Source organism: Glycine max, chromosome 3 (assembly GCF_000004515.6).
Source record: "Glycine max cultivar Williams 82 chromosome 3, Glycine_max_v4.0, whole genome shotgun sequence".
Lineage (NCBI taxonomy): Eukaryota > Viridiplantae > Streptophyta > Magnoliopsida > Fabales > Fabaceae > Glycine > Glycine max.
The window spans coordinates 6,708,239-6,728,268 of NC_016090.4; the positions used below are offsets into that span (position 1 = coordinate 6,708,239).

The following is a 20,030-nucleotide window of genomic DNA, read 5'->3' on the forward strand; positions in this document are numbered from 1 at the left end:
TTATTGCACAAACAACCAAAAAGAAACAGAAAATTCCGATTTCATTTGCGGTCTCATCTGCCTCACATATATGTGCCCAAACAAAGACTTCTCTGAGAGAGAGTTTCAACAATTTCTCATGGAAATTTATGGCATAGAAAATTCAATACATACAATATCTCCATCTCACGGTCACTAAACTCTCCCATTTTGCACTCAACAACTTTGATCCCACACCACAAAAGATACTAATAATGTCTTTACTTGTTCAATGATACACCGACTAACACGTTATTTGGTCCTTATACATACTTTTCATTACGTCTTTTTTACTTTGACCCTTTCAGGTCTTCGCACAATTGTCCACTTCCTTTGAACCTATAAGTATATGTTTTAGCATATCATAATTCTTCCTAGTGTGCCAATGGCTCCAAAAAATCTCTTTGGTCTCCTCATCTTTCTCATTCTCCTTGTTACTTGCACTGCTTTTTCCTTCCAATTCCATGGCTTCCATAATAGTGAAAGAAATCTCACCCGTGAAGGGGATTCAAATGTCACACCCCAAGGTATACTTCAGCTCACCAAAAGAGAAAACAACATTGTTGGCCATGCATTTTATAACAAACCCATCAAAATATTAGAGAAAACAAATTCTTCAGTGCCCCAAACAAAATTTTCCTCCTTTAGTACATGCTTTGTTTTCTCAATTGTGTCACCAAACTCTGGCCTTGGTGGCTTTGGTCTTGCCTTCACCATAGCTCCCACAACACAATTCCCAGAGGCTGAAGGTGGCCATTTTCTTGGTCTTTTCAACAACTCCAATGATATGAACACCTCAAATCATATCTTGGTGGTTGAATTTGACACAGTGAATGGCTACAAAGATAACACTGACACTGTAGGAAACCATGTTGGGGTAAACATAAATGGCATGCAATCAAAGATAGCTGAGCCTGCAGCATACTTTGAAGAAGGCATGGATGCAAAAAAGGAAGAGTTCAGCATGGAGAAGGAAGATGCTGTTTGTGCTTGGATTGAATATGATGGTGAAACAGAAATCTTGAATGTCACAATAGCCCCTTTAAAGGTATCAAAACCAAGCAAGCCACTTATATCCCAGGCCATTCATGACATCAAGTTTGTTATGAAGGAAACCATGTTTTTTGGTTTCTCTGCATCAACAGGTAAGAGGAAAGCAAGCTCTCATTATATTCTTGGGTGGAGTGTTTCAGTGAATGGGGGAATTGCCCCTCCACTAAATTTTTCACTCCTTCCAAAGCCACCACCAAAGGAGAAAGATGCATCATCTTTTCCTTGGGTCAAGGTTGCAGTTGCCATGTTGTCTGCTTTGACATTTACCTTGTTGTGCCTGTTGTTTATTGTGACACGCTACAAGAGATACATGATATTTGAAACCCTTGAGGACTGGGAGCTTGATTGTCCTCATAGGTTCAGATATAGAGATCTTCACATAGCAACAAAGGGTTTCATAGAGAGCCAGCTAATTGGAGTTGGAGGCTTTGGTGCTGTGTACAAAGGTGTTTTACCTAGCACAGGAACTGAAGTTGCTGTCAAAAGAATCATGAGAAGTCCAATGCAAGGGATGAGGGAATTTGCAGCTGAGATTGAAAGCTTAGGAAGATTGAGGCACAAGAATTTGGTCAACCTTCAAGGGTGGTGCAAGCACAAGAATGATCTAATCCTAATTTATGACTACATTCCAAATGGTAGTCTTGACTCTCTCCTATTCAACGATAACATTGCTTTGGATTGGGATCAGAGATTCAATATCATCAAAGGTGTAGCTGCAGGGTTGTTGTATCTTCATGAAGAGTGGGAGCAAGTTGTGATCCATAGAGATGTGAAATCAAGCAATATTCTAATAGATGGCGAGTTCAATGCTCGTTTGGGTGATTTTGGACTAGCTAGGCTTTATAGCCATGATCAAGTGTCACACACAACAAGTGTTGTTGGCACCATTGGGTATATTGCACCAGAGTTAACTAGAACAGGAAAAGCCTCTGCAAGCTCTGATGTGTATGCATTTGGGGTCCTACTTCTTGAAGTGGTTGCTGGCACAAGACCTGTTGGCTCTTCAGGCCAGTTTTTGTTGGTGGATTGGGTTCTTGAGAATTGCCAACTGGGTCAGATTCTTGAAGTGGTTGATCCTAAGCTAGGTTCTGCTTATGATGAGGAGGAAATGGAGTTGGTGCTGAAATTGGGTCTCTTGTGTTCACAATACAAAGCTGAGTATAGACCTTCTATGAAACAAGTGGCTAGGTACCTAAACTTTGATGACTCTCTTCCTGATATCTCTGATTGGAGATACTATGATTCTCAAAGCAGCACAAATAGCTTAAGTTTCTTAGAAGCCATGTCTACGGGAAAGATTGCATCTTCATACAGTTTATCTTCCATTGGCAGCAGAAGTACACTGCCAATAAAAACCGGTAGATAGCAGAAGAATGTTCTTCTAATTTGTTCTTTCTTTAGACTATATTCCCTTACTTGTTTGTACCTACTAGAGTAGTAGAGTTTTACTTCATAACTATGTGGGACTTGTTACCTCTATTTTGTAAGAATTAATAATTTTTTTAAGAGTTTAATAATTATGCATCATGGTAAAATAATTTTATATTATTGTTTAATTATAAATTATTTATATAATTTTTACAATAATTATTATAAAGTTAACAAATTTATCATATATAATAATTTATGATTGAATAATTGTGTAAAATTATTTTATGTAAGAAAGTTTCCTTAAGAATAAGGAGTAAATGTAAACCCTTTGCATGAGTTATATTTTGCTCAAATTCTTATATGGCTGTACGTGGACAAAAAGAGCATCCATATTGGGTCTTGGAAATTTTGCGTGGCTAGGCTTGTGACAAGCACAAGCAAAATAATTAAAGAAAATTGTATTTTTGGTTTCTTATTTTATCTTCAATTTTATATTTGATGTCTTGATAATTTAATTTACAAATTTGGTTTTCCATATAAAGTTGATGTCAGATGGACGTAGAGTGTTGATGTTGACTGTTACGTATCAACGGCAACGTCTGATAAGCTTGTGTATTTTTACTGATTTGTGGTAAAAGAACAAATTAGGCTGAAAAAAAAAACTTTCACGCTTAACTGCCTCCATCGCGCTTCCATTAGGCTGAAACTCAGCCTCACACGCCCTGAGTCCTCTTCTCGACGCTCTTCAAGATAAAAAAAAACTTTCACACTTAACATTTCCACACATAAACACATAAAAAATGAGAAATTCACAAGAATGTCATTAATCTTTTTTCTTTTTCTGCACGAACTTTGCTGCATTTGTTTCTTTTAATCCACACCAACCCCCCCTTGCATGGTCCCTCTTTTGTACTTAAATACATCCATAAATGTTAAACCTTCCTCCCATTGAATGCTTTCGTTACAACTCACAAACAAAGACGTGAACTTTAAATCAAATTCCCATCAAACCAATTCTAATAAATGAAACACGATTTCACCAATAACCCAGTTTAAATAAAACCTTTTTTTTTTTTTTTCAAAACACTTGTTCCAGTTCCAGTGACTCAAAAGCAAACCTTAGGCAGATACAAAGCATGCACGGAGGGCGTGATGACCTGCAAGAACCGCTCCAGATTACTCAACCGGTTCGCCACCGATTCACACGAAGGAACCACGCCGCTCTTATTTGCCTCATCCGACCCGACCCGATTTGTCTCCGACGGAGCGAGACGCGGTGACATCACTGTGGACCCTACGAAGCTTGTCATTCTCCATGGTGTGAAGCGCTCGGCGAGCCTTCGCCGGAGAATAGAATCGATCCTCGCAGTCGCCGCGAGCGCGCCCGAAGTTCAAGCCAGTACCCAACATTCCTATCAGCCTAAATTTTATTTTTGGGAATAATTAACTGGTTTTTTTTTTCAGCCTAATCTTTTTTACCAGAGTAAAAAACCTCTCAGAGATGTTGACACGTAGAGTCAATGCCATTGTACTTAATGGTCAATGACGTCGGAGACTAACATTGTAATTTTTTATAAAATAAAAGACTTAATTTATAAATTAAAATTGGAATTAAAAAGTATAATTTTACCTAATAATTAATCATGAAAAAGTTACAAGACTCCGTTTGAAATCATTAAAAAACCACACTAAAGTCATTCAAGTTTCTTTGATTTAATAGGAACTAACTAAAATTAGCTCCATACGCCAAATCAATTCTTATTAATAATTTTCAAGCAAAGAATTTTCTGTTAAATTTCTATTTTATTTTATGACTGCAAAAATAATTCTTAAATTTCGTGGTTGTAGCAGTTAAAGGTGTTGAAATTTTTTTATTTGAGTAGCGAGACTTAAATATTTCAATATTTTAGACATTTCGTTGGCACTCTTCGTTTATCTTTATTCCTCTTTTCTTTTCCGGTCAAACATTCCTTACATCTATTTTTTTTTAAATTATATTTTTTCTCTTTCTATATAATTATTTTTGGCGTACGTGGATCTGTTCAAACTTGTGTAGATATCTTCTCAGCGTAGAAGCAACAAGACTCAACAATTTGCAAGCTTCTAACTGTGTGTATTTATTAATGCCCAATAAAAATTAGGCATCTCAATGCTAATACATATAAGTGATGTGATGTGAATAGAAGAGACAGTTGGATGAAAATGAAATAGAAGAAAGAAATTAATAATATATATATATATAAAGTGATATGACGCAAAAAGAAAAGATAATTAAATAAAGAAAAATAAAAAGTGTTACAGAGATATTTTTATGGTTGGGGTGTTTAAATATTATTACCAATTCATTTAGTGTTGTCTCGGAGTCTTTTCATGGTGATTTTGGTTACTTTCATTACCAACCATCATGCCTGCACGCTCACAAGTAGGAAGAAGGAAACCAAGCGTGAGAGACGCATGAAAGACAGAAAGAAAACATTAAAACAAAGGGAGTTGCTATGTGCACCTAGCACCCAGCAATTATGTGATAGGACAAAACTGTCCTTGCTTAAAAACCACAATTTTGAACTACGAAAGAACTTTCTTACGTGTCATCTTGCGGAAGAACTTCTTTCGCAGAAAACCACGAAAGAAGATTCTTTCGCAGTTGAAAATAACAATAGCGGAAGAACCTTCTTCCGTGGATTCCTGCGGAAGAACTTCTTTCGCCAGATAACACGGAAGAAGGTTCTTCCGTGAGATCGCACGGAAGGAGGTTATTTTCAATGGCGGAAGAACCTTCTCCCGTGAGTTAATTTGCTTTTTTGATTTTTAAATTTTTGGATTATTTTGTATTTTGTATTTTACTATTACAAAATTTAATGCATATTTAATTTAGGTTATAATTACAAAATAAAAAATATTTATTTAATATATATTAAATTTTGTAATAGTAAAAAAATTATGATAATAAATAATTTTTATTTTTAAAAAAATATATGAATTAAATATTTTTTATTTAATTTGGGTTATCATTATAAAATTTAATGTATATTTAATTTGGATTACTATTACAAAATTTAATGTATTAAATATTTTTGTAAACGTAACCCGAATTAATGCATTAAATATATTTTATTTAATTCGGGTTACTATTACAAAATTTAATGCATTAAATATTTTTGTAATAGTAACCCGAATTAAATATGCATTAAATATTTTTTATTTAATTCGAGTTACTATTACAAAATTTAATGCATATTTAATTTGGATTACTATTATAAAATAAAAAATATTTATTTAATATATATTAAATTTTGTAATAGTAAAAAATTTGTGATAGTAAATATTTTTTATTTTAAAAAAAATACATACAAATTAAATAATTCGTATGATTTATATCAAATTTAATTATCATAAAATTTATTATTTAAATTTACATGCGCATTAAATATGCATTAGAAATTGTAGTGATATGTATAATAACATTATTTATTTTATAACATCATTGACTCATTATCCCGATGTGCTAATAACCTATATATTGTTTAATTTGTATATTTTTTAAAAATAAAAAATATTAACTATCACAAATTTTTTTACTATTACAAATTTAATATATATTAAATAAATATTTTTTATTTTGTAATAATAACCCGAATTAAATAAAAAAAAATATTTAATGCATATTTAATTATGATTACTATTACAAAAATATTTCATGCATTAAAATTTATAATAGTAACCCGAATTAAATAAAAAATATTTAATGCATTAATTCGGCTTACTATTACAAAAATATTTAATGCATTAAATTTTGTAATAGTAATCCAAATTAAGTATACATTAAGTTTTTGTAATAGTAACCCAGATTAAATAAAACATATTTAATCCGTATATTTTTTTAAAAATAAAAAATATTTACTATCACAAAATTTTTACTATTACAAAATTTAATATATATTAAATAAATATTTTTTATTTTGTAATAATAACCCGAATTAAATGTGCACTAAATTTTGTAATAATAAAATACAAAATACAAAATAACATAGGCAAATACAAAATAATCCAAAAATTTAAAAACCAAAAAAATAAATTAACTCACGGAAGAAGGTTCTTCCTTGGCTTCCTGCCGAAGAAGTTCTTCCGCGAGATGACACGGAAGAAGGTTCTTCTGCAGTTAATGTTACAACTGTGGAATTCTTCCACAGTTGTAACATTAATTGCGGAAGAAGGTTTTTCCGCGGAAACGTTAAGGGGTATTTTGGGAATTCTAAAAAATTGCGGCGTGCACCAGCAATCTTGCTAGGTGTCCCTAGCAATTCCCTAAAACAAACAAGAGACTCGAGCTGCTTTTTGTTTTCAAGATGGGTTAATGCACCGACCCACCCCAACTCAGAAGAAAGGGGGTCAATAAAAAAAAACACAATCATTTTTTTTCCAAATAAATACAATTAACAACTATGTATCATTATTTTTCGTATGAAATATCTATAAGTTGATGTTTCAATACACTAATAGTCTATTAAAACACATAATATATTATCACAATCTTATTAATAACTATACATCATTAATTTTTTTTATCAACTATATATCATTAATTTTTTTTATTGTTATTGTGTGTTTCATGATTTGGGAATTGTAACAATATTTAATCAATCAAATGATACTTAATTATATGAGATTTGAAAACATGGACTCCTTTAATTGAAAAAAAATAAAGTTTAACAATTAGGTATTAACAAAGAAAAAAAAACTCATTATATATTAACTAAAATTTAATGAAATACAATATTTAGATAAAATTTCTTAAAAAATATATAAGTAATATTAATTTTACAATTATAAAAAGTTTGGAGACAAAAACTGACCATATAATAACTAAGTTTTGATCAAATATATATTGAGATAGGATTTCTTAAAAAAAATTTGCTATTTATTTTATAATAAAAAAAATAAAGTTAAGAGATAAAACCTATTTGCATAATAATTTAAATTTTAAAAAAGAATAAATAGTGAAAATCTTCTTTGAAAGTGTAAGGTGCTAATAAATTAGTCCTAAAAGATAAAAAAAATTAATTTAATCCTTGAATGTATAAAATGTGTGATAAATTAATCCTGAAGATAATGTAACAAATTGATTCTTATAACTTGATGTCGAATTAGTCATTGAATAATAAAACTTATGATCAAATTTTAAGCATTAGTGACAAAATGATCTCACAAATTTAATGATATAACTAATTTGACGCAAATCAATTGTATAATGTTTGCAGTAAAAAAAAATTGTATAATTTTAGATATAGAAATTCAAGAAAATATAATTTTTAATAATAATAGAATCAGCATAAGGATAAAATAATTAAAACTTAAGAAAATCGTGAAAAATATTCTCTTATTTTTAAAAAAATTAAATCTAACTTAATTTAACTAATTTTTAGATGATGCCAATAAACACGAATATTACACCATGCAACTTGTCAAATTGATGTTATCCACATGTTAACATTCATATTAACTAATATTGAAAAATTGGTCTTATCTACGTTCAGCTCACACTTAAATTAGCCAAATTGCATGTAGGTTGACACCAATTTATCTTAATCCTCTTCGGAAGGTGCCATTAAATAATTTCTTAGTTGAAATCTTTAGTTGACTTCGATCGGCTAGCTGTTAAGTCATTGATTCAATTGATAAGAATGTCCCAATTGCTTCAAATATTCTTTCGGAATGCTCAACATATTTAGATTGCCAACAACACACACATAACATGGTTCAATTTTTCCTCAAATTATAACAATTGGACCTAACAAGGTCCTTTTTGAAGGTGATCCCTCAAATCATAAAGGTTTGACAAACCATATGGTGTTATGTACTTTACAAATCATAAATTTTCAGAATACACAATTCAATATCATTTTTTTAAGAATTAATGTTGTTATGCAACTTATAATATCGATTTTGATCAAAACTGAAGTTGTTTTTGTAGTTTTTGTTTTTTTTATATTGCTTACTATATTACATCGGTTTTCGTAATAACCGATGTCATGTAGTGTATATTAACATCGATTTTTTTAAAACCGATGTTAACATTGATAAAATTAACATCAGCGATTTCAACATTGATTTTTTAATCAATGTTGAAAGTAAAAAACAATCAATGTTAAAAGCCTATTTTCTAGTAGTGCATGAGTTACTTGTTAATTGATCCCTAAATAAGTTTAGCATGTGATTTAGATTGTTGTATAAAAGTATCTGAATGCACTTCCAATTCAGTCTTATAATTTATCTTAATTTTGGATGTATCATTAGGCATGAAATTTACTTAATATGTTTTTGAATTTATACAACACTTGTTTATATGTTCCTGCACTTCACGTTAATGCCACTGCCACCCTCATCCACCGTCTGCATCGTCGGTGCCAAGAGTTGCACTATTTTGTCATCTATGCTCTTCACAAATTCTTGTTAGAGTCCACCATGGAGATAGGTGAACTCTGCGCATTGGTGGACGAATAGAAACTTCAAGAAAACACAAACCAACGAAGGGGAAAAAGAGAAAACATAAAAGAAACGAAAAGATAAAGTGGGGGAAGATGGTATGAAAGTAACGAAACAAAAAACAATAAAAGAGAGAGAGAGAAGAATACGAGAGGGAGAGTAACGTGAAGGAAAAGTGCTAGGGTAAAAACAGAAACAAGAATCAACAATTCTATTTTTATTGCTTTTCAAATGACATAAAAAAAAAAAAAAAAGCTATTTTAAAAAGAAGTAAAAAAATCAACTTAGTCTCATTTTAGTCTAACACGTCTTTGTTTCGAAATTTCACTTAAAAAAGAACTGAAAAGTATCAATCATCCCAAACAAAACCTAGAAAGCCAAATCAAAGAAATTCAAAGATGAATACATGATTATTTTTTTGGCGGTGGTGAACGATTAATTCATTGACTTTGTAAGGAGACATGAGCTCCACCAACATGTTACAACATATCTACAGATATGGTCTCCCTTTGCACCCCTTCGGAGTGTGCATGAGTCTAGTTATTTGTGATAAAATATAGTTCATATCTACACACACATACATGATCATAGAGAATTTTTTTTATTGGCAAAAATAAGTATATATATATATATATATATATATATATATATATATATATATATATATATATAAACCGGAAGGTACCAAAGATGCCCATAGCCAGAACAAAGTGTTACAAGATATCACTTAAGAGTGTGCATGAGTTGAGTTATTTATGATTATAGAAAAATTAAAATTACAAATTCCATTATTTGTACAAAAACACTTAAAAAAATGTGTTATTTATCATGACACACATAATCATATAGAAATCTAAGTTACATAAACTTTCCTATTTGTATGAAAACAATTGCGGAAACAAGTGTTTTGAGTCTAACATATTTTCGGTCAACCTCTTGGCCCCTGCATTTTTAAATCGATGAAATTTTCCTTTTATATGAAATTTGTAACTACTGTCCCTCTCCACTATCTCCATCAATGACCATGCTGATGTGGAATCACTACAAAAAAGTGCGATTTATTGCGATCTAAAATACAGTTTTTGGTTATTTAAAACCCCCAAAATTTGCATTCGTACTTGATTTAAACTTATCATTATTAATTGATTTTTACCCTTTAATACATTGTTTATATAAATTAGTTGTGTATACTACTTGATAATTTCAAATATTTTTCATTCAGTTTATATTTTATAAATTTATTTAATTTTCAAAACACTTAATACTATAAATGGAGTAAGTTGATTTACAAACCACAAATCAGGTAATGTCACCCCTTATAGTCAAAAGCTTTGAAATGAATCGAAGTTTTATCAGTTGGCGGCTTTTGTTTTAAATTATGAATGACTACTAATCTAGATAATAAACTGATTTTCTTTTTGCCCAAAACTATCAATCAGTTAATTGTATACCCTTTATCCACTCCTAAATAATGACATGATGTGAAATGAATTCAACCTGAACAAGTTACTGGTTTTCAAGAAAGGCAACTACTATCACATTGAGTCGATCTTTTAGTCACACTCTACTAATAAACTGATTAAGAATTGGCAGACAACAAATGCACATTTTTAAAGTAGGTAACATAACACATAATGTATATTATATACACAAAATAAAGATTTTGTATGAAGTACCAATTAACAAATCAAAGAACTAGCTCTACCCATCAAAGAAGTGCTATAGCAACACACTCCTTTAAAACACTCTTTCTAATTGGTTAAAATGTATTAAAAATTACAAAATTAAAGAGAAAGAATCATTAAATATCAAGTGAGACCCATAAAATTTTCTCATTTTCAATAAATTTCAACCAATGAGAGAGACTATGTTTAAAATAGAGTGACAAGAGTATGTTTCTAGCATTTCTCACCCATCAAATATCTTTCAAGTTTGTACAAGGAATGTAGGTTGTTGATGAACGGCGTTTCTTCTGTTTGGAGTTGCGCTGATGCTTATGCAGATTAGTAGAACATGGCAACACAGGGCTCTTCATAGAACAAAGTTTATGCTTCATACGCCACGGGAAGAGAAGTTCCAAGCCACAACCCTTTGGAGAAGAAGCATATGAATGCCTTGTATAACACTCTTGATAGTTACATGTATCACAACCTTTCTCTTCAAAGTTAGTAGAAAAATGCAAAGCAGATGATGCAGCCAAAGCAGTGGCATCGGGAAGAAAGCGATTGATCATGTAAGTAGGAGATTGGTATCCATTAGACTCTGCAAGCTTTAACCTCAATCCATCATTGGTGTTACTATGAGCATTCTCTGACTTCTTTTGGACATAATCTAACGCCTCTGATAGAGAGAAAACATCCATAGCATCAGAGAAAAAGTCATCATTGTTGTCACAACTACCATCTCCCTGATCATGAAATGCATCGTCACCACGATCAACATCTTCTTGAGCTGCTTCTTTCGGAGGAAGCCAATGGCCGGGTGGTAGTCTTAGGCGAGGTGTGTTGCCATCTTGTGTGTTATCACTTCTCTCAGTTTCTTTTGGCTTGCCAGGTGCTTTCTCCCAAGAAAATGGAACCCTTTCACTTGTATTTTGGATTGGACCAACTGAATATGATGAGCAAGAAGTATCTGCAACATTTGGACTACCGAGACGCCTCGTTGACAATAGGGGTGCATTCAAGTTTAACTTTCTAGGACGTTTCCTATCCATGGTTTCCAAAACAAGCTCCACCTCCTTATTCTTCTTCTGTTTCCTTGGCTTCCATATACGGAAGCTTCAATAACTAAATTGAGTATCTGAGATGATATTTTGACAGAAGGTTCAAATTTTTGGAATTAGAAAGGACATCACATTAGTTTGGTGGGTGGAATAAATAACAGCAGTTGGAAATATGGGTATCTCGTGAAAACCATTAAAACTAAGGTCTTACTTTTTAGTGGGTCACAGGTTCGTTGAAAAGCTCTCCTTCCACGTGGGAAGACTACACAGAAGCAAGGAACCTGAACTCACAGGCCATTTTAATGTTACATGCACAGCACCCCCAACAACAAAAAAATCTCCTTATTCAAAATGAGAACACAAAAGACTGATAAAACAGGTTAAAATTGCGGATGCAGTATAAAAGGAAAAAGGACAAAGGTTTAAAATCAGGTAATGGTGCTACATTTAGATAGACTTTTTCATAAATACTTGTAAGAGAAGAAAATAAGAAGATAAAATAAATTAAATTTCTTACACAAAATGATACATATGTTGATTTTAACTTGTAAAAAATAAAAACTCGATTCATTTTAGCTTTTTTTTTCTTCTATAAATATTTATGGAAAAAAATATCCAATCAGAGTTTAGGTGTGTGTCTCTCAATAGACTCTTGGGTTTTACATGATCAATAACGATTTACAAGGTGATGTTAAGTTTTAAAACAAAAAATAAAATACCCACAATAACAATAGTAATAATGAAAAATAAGGAAACAAACGTACAGATTAATAAGCAGACGAAAACCTATATAACTATTTATGGGTATAGCTTCTCCAAGGATAACTCATCATCAATATATGTTCAAAGGGTCGTCAGGGAAAATTGTGTTTATACAACAGAGAAAAGTGGAGAATGTTATAACACAATGTGAATTGGCCAATTGCTCAGCCAAAAATATAATGGTAGTTATCTAAATCTTGGGACTTACATAACAAATTGGTTTTTTCATGTACATGTTTTGTCTAACTAGTAACTCATCACCAATTTGCTGGTGTGGCATACTGGAGCATAGCAGCAGCAGTTGTCTGCACTACTTGACCATACTCTGACAAAAACATAAGTCATTACATATATTTACAAGCTATCCTGCTCCTCTGCTTCCTCTCTTTGGTTTCAATCCAAATGACCTTTCTAACCTTTCTTTTCCCTTTTCTGTGGTTCTACTCTCCAGAAGGCCAGCTGAAAGATATAGACCGTGCTGTTTCTGGAGACAATCTAACAGGTGAATGACATTGATGATTACTACCTTCACGAGTAGAAAAAGTACAGGTTGGCAAGAATAGGCTTGTCCCAATAGGGAACACTAGGAAACCATGATTTTTTTTTTAAAATATCTGATTCCGTCACTTTGGTTCTCGAATATGCTCCCGTGCTTTATTACAAAGATCAAGAATCTCATTATGATTAGGATCAAGACAAAGGGCTGCTTCACAGTCCCGGACTGCGAAGACAAAATCACCGATTGAGTCGTAAAATGCTGCTCGAAGATGTAATAGTTGCAGATCTGGCTTAAAATCAATGGCTCTTGAAAGCTCTTCTATTGCCTCAACTTCCTTATGATCATCCATTAAAACTGGTAAACAGAGTTTGAGTCAGAAGTTGATAAGGTCTGTGCATGCAAACACATAGCACTAACAGGTTGCAGAGGCTCTAATATATTGTGTTCATATTGCTCTTTCAAGATGCTCACAGAAAACAAAAGTATTTCACAAGGAACCAGCACAAAATATCAGAACAGAAGCATACAAAGCTACAAGGATAAGCACAAACTCAAAAGATCTCTCCATAATTGATCACTATTGATAAGATAAAATAAAACAAACCCAAACAAACATGTATCCTAAAATAATGTATGATTTGATAGGTGTGTTGTGACCAGGAAACCTGTGAACAGCCATGATTTTCTTTCAACATTTAAAGCAATGATGCTCAGTTTTTACTGCATAAGTGTGCAAGATCCACAAGTCATTTCCTACAATACTTATGCAATATGATGTTTCTGGATAACTGCATGATTAATGCTACAAATTCAGACAGAGCATTTTTTAAGAGGGAAAACTTAAATCATATGGGTTGTCAACATAAACATTTGAATTGGGGTATATAAAAAAGTAAATGAAGAAAGCAGAAAGATAGACACATTGATTTTTCTTTCATTTAAATGTTACATAGTAAAACAAAGGAAAGTTATCAACTACTATTCTTTTCATGGAAAACTAAAATATTTGTCTATGAAGTTATGCTGGCAAACCAGTTTATAGAAACATTTCTAAGTCCTAAGGCAGTAATAAAACCATCATAGCTATAACAAATGCCACAAATAAAATTTGAAACACAAAAATGGCTTGCAAATTACAATCACAGCTACAGTCCCCCTCCCTTACCATCAACAATAATCAGGAGAAAACAGGACAATAGAACCACGTGTATGAGACTCACCTGCTGCCCTGTATCTGTAAGGATAAGTCCTTAGAGGATCCAATTGTGATGCCATACCAAGATCACTCTTTGCCATGTCACGGTCACAATATTCTGAACGCTTCTCATAAGCTGATGCATTACCCCGTGCCTTTTCTATTAGCTTTGTCATCTCATCATATGCTGCTTTGCGGTGATTTTTAAGATGATATACACGTGCCAACCCCTGATGTGCTCGAGTATGCTTGATGTTGAGTGCATTCATGTAGCAGTCAGCAGCAAGGTCCAGTTTATCACAGTCTACGTAGACACTCCCTAAATTATTTAGTGCCTACAATTTAAAAGAATAACTAATATAAATACATTACCTCAGCACTGATATCAACATAAAATGTTTAATCCAAAACTTAGCACTCACTTGTCCTTTCCGAAGACCATCTGAAGGGCATCTAAGAGCTTCCTCCAAGAGACTGATCACATACTTTGAAGACTCTGAATCAAGATTTGAGTCAGCTAATGCATAAGCTTTGAGAAAGTAAGCTTCAAATGATCTTTGAATAGAAATAGATTCCTCAGCCTTTGCTAATGCTTCTTCACGATGGCCAGTGTCATACAGTATCCATCCTTCATAGACAAGCCTTTCATGATCAGAAGTAGAATAATTTCTAGCCAGCCGCAAACTACGCATTGCAGACTTTGGACAATTCAACCTACAAGATTCAGGAAAATCAACACCCATAATAGTCAAGCTCTGGCATTAAAATGAAACCAGGACTAAGATACACCCAACCAGTTTTTCGAAGTACTTATCAGTTTCCATTCATTCTGAAAGCAGAGAAGATACAATAACTGAAAATCACCTCCTGGACTAACACTTATGAAACTATGCATAAAATGTAGGTAGCTTTTGGCACATTACATAGTAAATACCTCAATGCAGTTCCCGGCAAGTACACAATAAAAATGTTCTACAGTTTCATTAGTTTGCTAATTGCCATAGTTTGCTTTGATGGGTGGAACACGTGACAATTTTCTCTAATTTTGACATAATACAATGTGACTAAAAACTAGTTTGTTTAGCAGCAAATAGAGACATGAAACCCATGCTGCCATGCAGATATATATGGCCAGTTAAAAATGAAAAGGATCAACAAAATATTTCTAGCCAGATTTTGATATTACTTGTCACTGATAATAGGGAAAGTAAAAAACAACCCACATTAGCCAATTCATTCACAGAGAATTCATGCATGGAGAAAATTATGAAGTCAAACTAGAATCTATATCAGAACTCACTAATGAGATAAGTTATAACTGAATTAATGTAGGGATTACACACACCGTAGCAGAAGGAGAGATTGCCGAAAATGTAAAAGACTTTTCCCCGGGTCATTTGCTAACATCTGGTGTACAACAGCCAAAGAACCAATATCATCAACAGAGGACCATCGGTCATACAACTGCATCCAGCAATCAGCCTGACTCCACTGCTGAACAGCAGGTTGGAGAAGTTCTACCAACTGATCACCATGCATATGCCCATAGAACATCATATAATTTGGATCCAACGTCAAAATTGCCCGGACATCCCTGAGGGCTCCTTCATAATCTTCCATGGCAATCAAGAACCAAGCTCTCAATTCTAGGCAGTCTGGAGAAACCCTGAAACCGATTATTTTGTTGATTTCTGCAATGGCAGGTCCAATCTTGTTTTCCTGCAGAAAAGAAACAGCCCGGAATTTATAAGGAAAGGAAAGAGTTGGATCTAACTCAGTTGCAGACATCAAGTCCATCAATTTCTCCTTCCCAACACAATACAAAGACCTTTCCTGATACATCCACCCAACCGGTTTATGATCAGAAATAAGTGAGTTCATCAACTTATATGCTGAATACGTGTGACCACGCTTATATTTTGCCCTTGCAACTCCCACTAAAGAATAAACATGCCCTGCATCCACCGCTGCCTGAAACCAATGTTGTGCATCCTTATATTCTTTTCTCTCAAGCATAACAACACCCAATAGGTGAAAGGCAATTTGCTTCTCCCAACCATCGGTTGCGCACTCCACTAACCTCTCCAACAGCATCACAGTGGTGTTCGACCTCATCTCTTCCTCCATGGCAATCTGACTCAAAAAATAATACAACACAAACGACACGTGCCCTGCCAGAGCCAGCCTATCCCTACCCTCTGGACTACAAAACATCTTCACAACACTCGAACTCTGCAATGAACCGGGAAGCTCCCGGAGAAACACCTGCAAGCAAGCCGCCACAAGCAGATATGCAGTCTCCTCCAATCCATACTCCACAAGCAACAAGGCATCATCTATGTCACAAACCAGCGACGCCAAATGCACATCACAAGCGTTCTTCATCTCATCGCAACAAAACCGGTTCGCCAAAGATAGCAACTCTAAAACAACCCTGGGCTCCAAATGGCTCAACCTCTTAGTCCTACTGAACACATCAGCAGCCCTCAATGCCTCAACAGAAAAACAATTCCCTGAAAAATTTATCTTCTCCTTCAATGACTCTACGAATCCACCATACAACATTGTCTTAAAGGGCCTTGAAAGTGAGGCTATATTGAACCTATTACACTTAATCTCATCATCACCAACAAAAAAAGACATGTCACCATCCTCCTCCTCCTCCTCCTCCTCCTCCTCCGAGGTGGAGCATTGCTCATCAACCACTATTGTCATTGCATCATCATCAATATCACGATTCCCTGCGTGTGCACGCGTGCACGCGCAGGAATCAAACACCGACTCTGGGTCATAGCCCGGAGTCAGCGTGGCGCGGGGGCACTCAAGGTTCCTCCCACTGCAGTCGCTCGAGGATGAGCCGATGAGCTCGTCCTCGCGCCGCTCGTGGCGCAACCACGCCGCAAGCACGACCTTGGCGTGCACGTGGACGGCGTGCTGCCGGGCGGCACGGAGGCTGCGGCGGAAGAGCTTCGGATCGGCCAGCCCCTGAAACACCGCGCATTGCTCCAGGTAGACCTCGGAGCGGTCGAACTGGGGGCAGTCCCCTGTGCGGCGGTGGACTCCGGCGAGAGTTTCGACGAAGTCCACCGACATCAAGGAAGGCTCAATTTTGGGCTCCAGAAGGTCCGTCATGGAGAGGCCATAAGGAAGGAGCGAGCCGTCGGAGAGGACAACCTCCGACGGCGTCGTATGGTTCGTAGCTTGCAAGTTCCGAACCGATTTGGTTCTTAGGGTTTGGCCTTTGATGTGGTCGTGGAGCTGTTGGAGAAGCTTCTCGCCGATTCCACCGCCGGTTGGGCCGTCGGCGCCACCGGCGCCGGAGGGGTTGATGGCGTAGACCTGAGTGCCCTTGCAACCATCCATGATCTTCAAGCTACGCATTGTGGCGAAGATTTTGTGTTGCATTTTCTAACAATTTGTTAAAGTAAATGAATGAATAAATAAAAAGATGGAATAATTTCTATGGAGGTGGCATTAGGGGAGAAAGAAAAGAAAAAGAAAAAGAAAAAATGTGTTTAGTGTTTTTGGTTTGGGAGTTAAAGGGGAATGAATTGGTTGATTTTTTAGGGTTGTGTTGTTTTGTTTTTGTGAGGTGTGGTTTGGTTTTAGGGTAACCCAGGTTTTTCTTTTTTCCTTTTCCCACACCCTGTTATGTTTTTTTTTTTTTTTGGTTTGGGGTTTTCTTATTTTTGTTAGTGAGAAAATGGAGGAAAGGTGGGAACGATGGAGGAGTAGCCAACTGGTGTGGTGAGGTGCCGTTGAAACAGCTACGGTCTTTCTCTCTCTTGGTTTTTTTTTTTTTCTGTCTTCTTTATTCTCTCTCTTTTCTGTGTACTTTTGCTGCTATTATTTTTTATTCTAAATATATGGATTTGCCACTTTTATCTTTTTGGGGTTTGCTATTTCTAATTGGGATTGGATTTGCCTCTAATTTTTATTTGTTGAATATAGATATCGACAAAATGAGAACGAGAGAGAAAAGGATACAGATAGAGGGAGAGAGAGAGAGAGAAGAATGTGTTAGTTGATTAAATTATCTCTTGACAAGATTCACCTTGGATTTCTTCTATTTTTAAGTGGTAAGAAGGGAAAAGATCTAAATGATTAGGTGAAAGACAGAGGAAATCCAATGGATGATTAACATTTTCACTGTTGATATTACTTTTAATCTTTTTTTTTAAAAAATAATACTGAAATAATTCAATTTCAATTGAACCGGAAAACATGCAGAAGATAATGATTGAAAGAATTTTTAGATAACGAACAAAAAATTAACGTACATTTATATTTTTTTAAAGCTGAAAATTAACCTACATTTTATCTTGTAAAACTCCTTTTGCATGGATTTCTTTTGGTCTATGTCGTTATAAAATGGTAAGAATTAAAAGGTAAAATTTATGAATGATAAATAAGAGAATGATCCAACCGTGTTTGTACATAGAATAAAACTAAAATGAATAAATTTTAAGTGTAGAACTTAAAAGACTAAGTTTGTGTAACTTTAGAGATCAAATTATTAATATCTTCATAATAATACTTCTAATATATTTGGTTGTGTTAAAACAAAAATCAAAAAGAAAATAGGCTATTTAAAAACTATAGTAAATAACTTTTTGAAAAATAATAAATTACTTAAACACAATCTTAAAAGCACTTTTGTGGACTCAAACAAACAATTCCTTATCAAAATGAGCAGGTTATAGATAAAATTTCAAATTTGTTTTAACATCCACAGATTGATTTTTTTTAGACATATATATCCACGGATTGATATTATAAAATTACTAATAGCATTCCTATACAAATATTTGTAATGTAAAAAATCATCATATGCATTTTTTTTTTAATGAAAACAAAAACAAAATGAATTGACTTCTTTTATGTACATGTTGTAAGAATGTAATAAACTAATAATATAAACAAAAATAAGCCCGTGGTAAAGGAGAGCCAAGGAAAATGGTGTTGTATGATGCCATGCATGTCCTGCAATATTAGAATAACCCATTATTGTTAATAATTTGCATTCTTTATCTCTCTAAACTCTCTCTCTCTCCAATATATAGGAGAATAAAAGGAAGAGTAATTTTCCCTTTGGTTTTGGTCTAATTAATTAAACGCGTGTTATGAAAGCACATGATTGCAAATTATTTGGGTGATTTATTGATGATAGCTGTCTATGTCTCTGAACCTACATTTCATCATTCTTATTTTTGTTTCCCCTTCCTTCTCTTTCCAAAATTCAATTAATAATGAACGTGGTACACCCTTATTGAGAGAAATCGTTTATTTCATTCCAATATCAGTATGCTGAAATTAGACTTGCAAAGATTACGTACTTATGGTGGGTCTGTGTACGTGTATCCTCTATATATTATTAGGTATGCATAGTTTGTGGTGTTTAATGTTCTTATTATTGTCTACAAGTGCCGTTAAAAAAAAAATTCAACTTGGGACGGTTGACAGTAAGAAATATAAGGTTGGTCATGGTGGAGGAAGAAGGAAAGAAAGAAACCTTATGGATTTGAAATTTTTTCTCTAACACAAATTAATAATACTAATATTTAATATTTGTTGATAAAATGGTAAAAGGAAAGAGGGGACGATTGATAGTGAAAATTTGTAAACAAGTTTCAAAGGATTATGAAAACTTATCAGATAATTTTTCAAAATAATTATAATAAATAAAAAAAAATTAGGTTCGTAAGACTGAAAATCACAAAATTCGATCAGGAATTTGAATTCTTTTTTATTCAAACAAGTTACTTTACACGCTTCAAATTGTGAAAAATCAAATTATTAAAATTCTGCAATAAACGAAAAAACAAGTACTGAAACATAGTTTCCAATAACAATTTTTTTTAAAAAAAGAACATAATAACAATTTTGCACTTTGTAATGAAAATGAAGATTTGTATGCAAAGAATATA

General features: G+C 33.7%; 3 protein-coding genes across 3 annotated transcripts; 1 reads left to right on the forward strand and 2 right to left on the reverse strand.

Moving 5' to 3' along the window:
- Positions 1–323: 323 nt before the first annotated feature.
- On the forward strand, positions 324–2,794 carry LOC100792854 (probable L-type lectin-domain containing receptor kinase VI.1). The gene has a single exon (XM_003522003.5). The coding sequence runs from the start codon at positions 404–406 to the stop codon at positions 2,435–2,437; it is 2,034 nt and encodes a 677-aa protein (XP_003522051.2). The 5' UTR covers positions 324–403; the 3' UTR covers positions 2,438–2,794.
- Positions 2,795–10,564: 7,770 nt separating this feature from the next.
- LOC102663984 (uncharacterized) lies at positions 10,565–12,373 on the reverse strand. The gene is made up of 2 exons (XM_041014488.1): positions 11,859–12,373; positions 10,565–11,724 (listed from the first exon to the last, which is right to left on the reverse strand). The coding sequence occupies exon 2, from the start codon at positions 11,636–11,638 to the stop codon at positions 10,841–10,843; it is 798 nt and encodes a 265-aa protein (XP_040870422.1). The 5' UTR covers positions 11,639–11,724; positions 11,859–12,373; the 3' UTR covers positions 10,565–10,840.
- A 147-nt stretch (positions 12,374–12,520) lies between these two features.
- LOC100794758 (ethylene-overproduction protein 1) lies at positions 12,521–18,091 on the reverse strand. Its single transcript, XM_003520298.5, has 4 exons — positions 15,449–18,091; positions 14,526–14,817; positions 14,129–14,438; positions 12,521–13,262 (listed from the first exon to the last, which is right to left on the reverse strand). Exons 1-4 carry the CDS (start codon positions 17,506–17,508, stop codon positions 13,033–13,035), a joined length of 2,892 nt encoding a protein of 963 aa, XP_003520346.2. The 5' UTR covers positions 17,509–18,091; the 3' UTR covers positions 12,521–13,032.
- Positions 18,092–20,030: the final 1,939 nt, after the last annotated feature.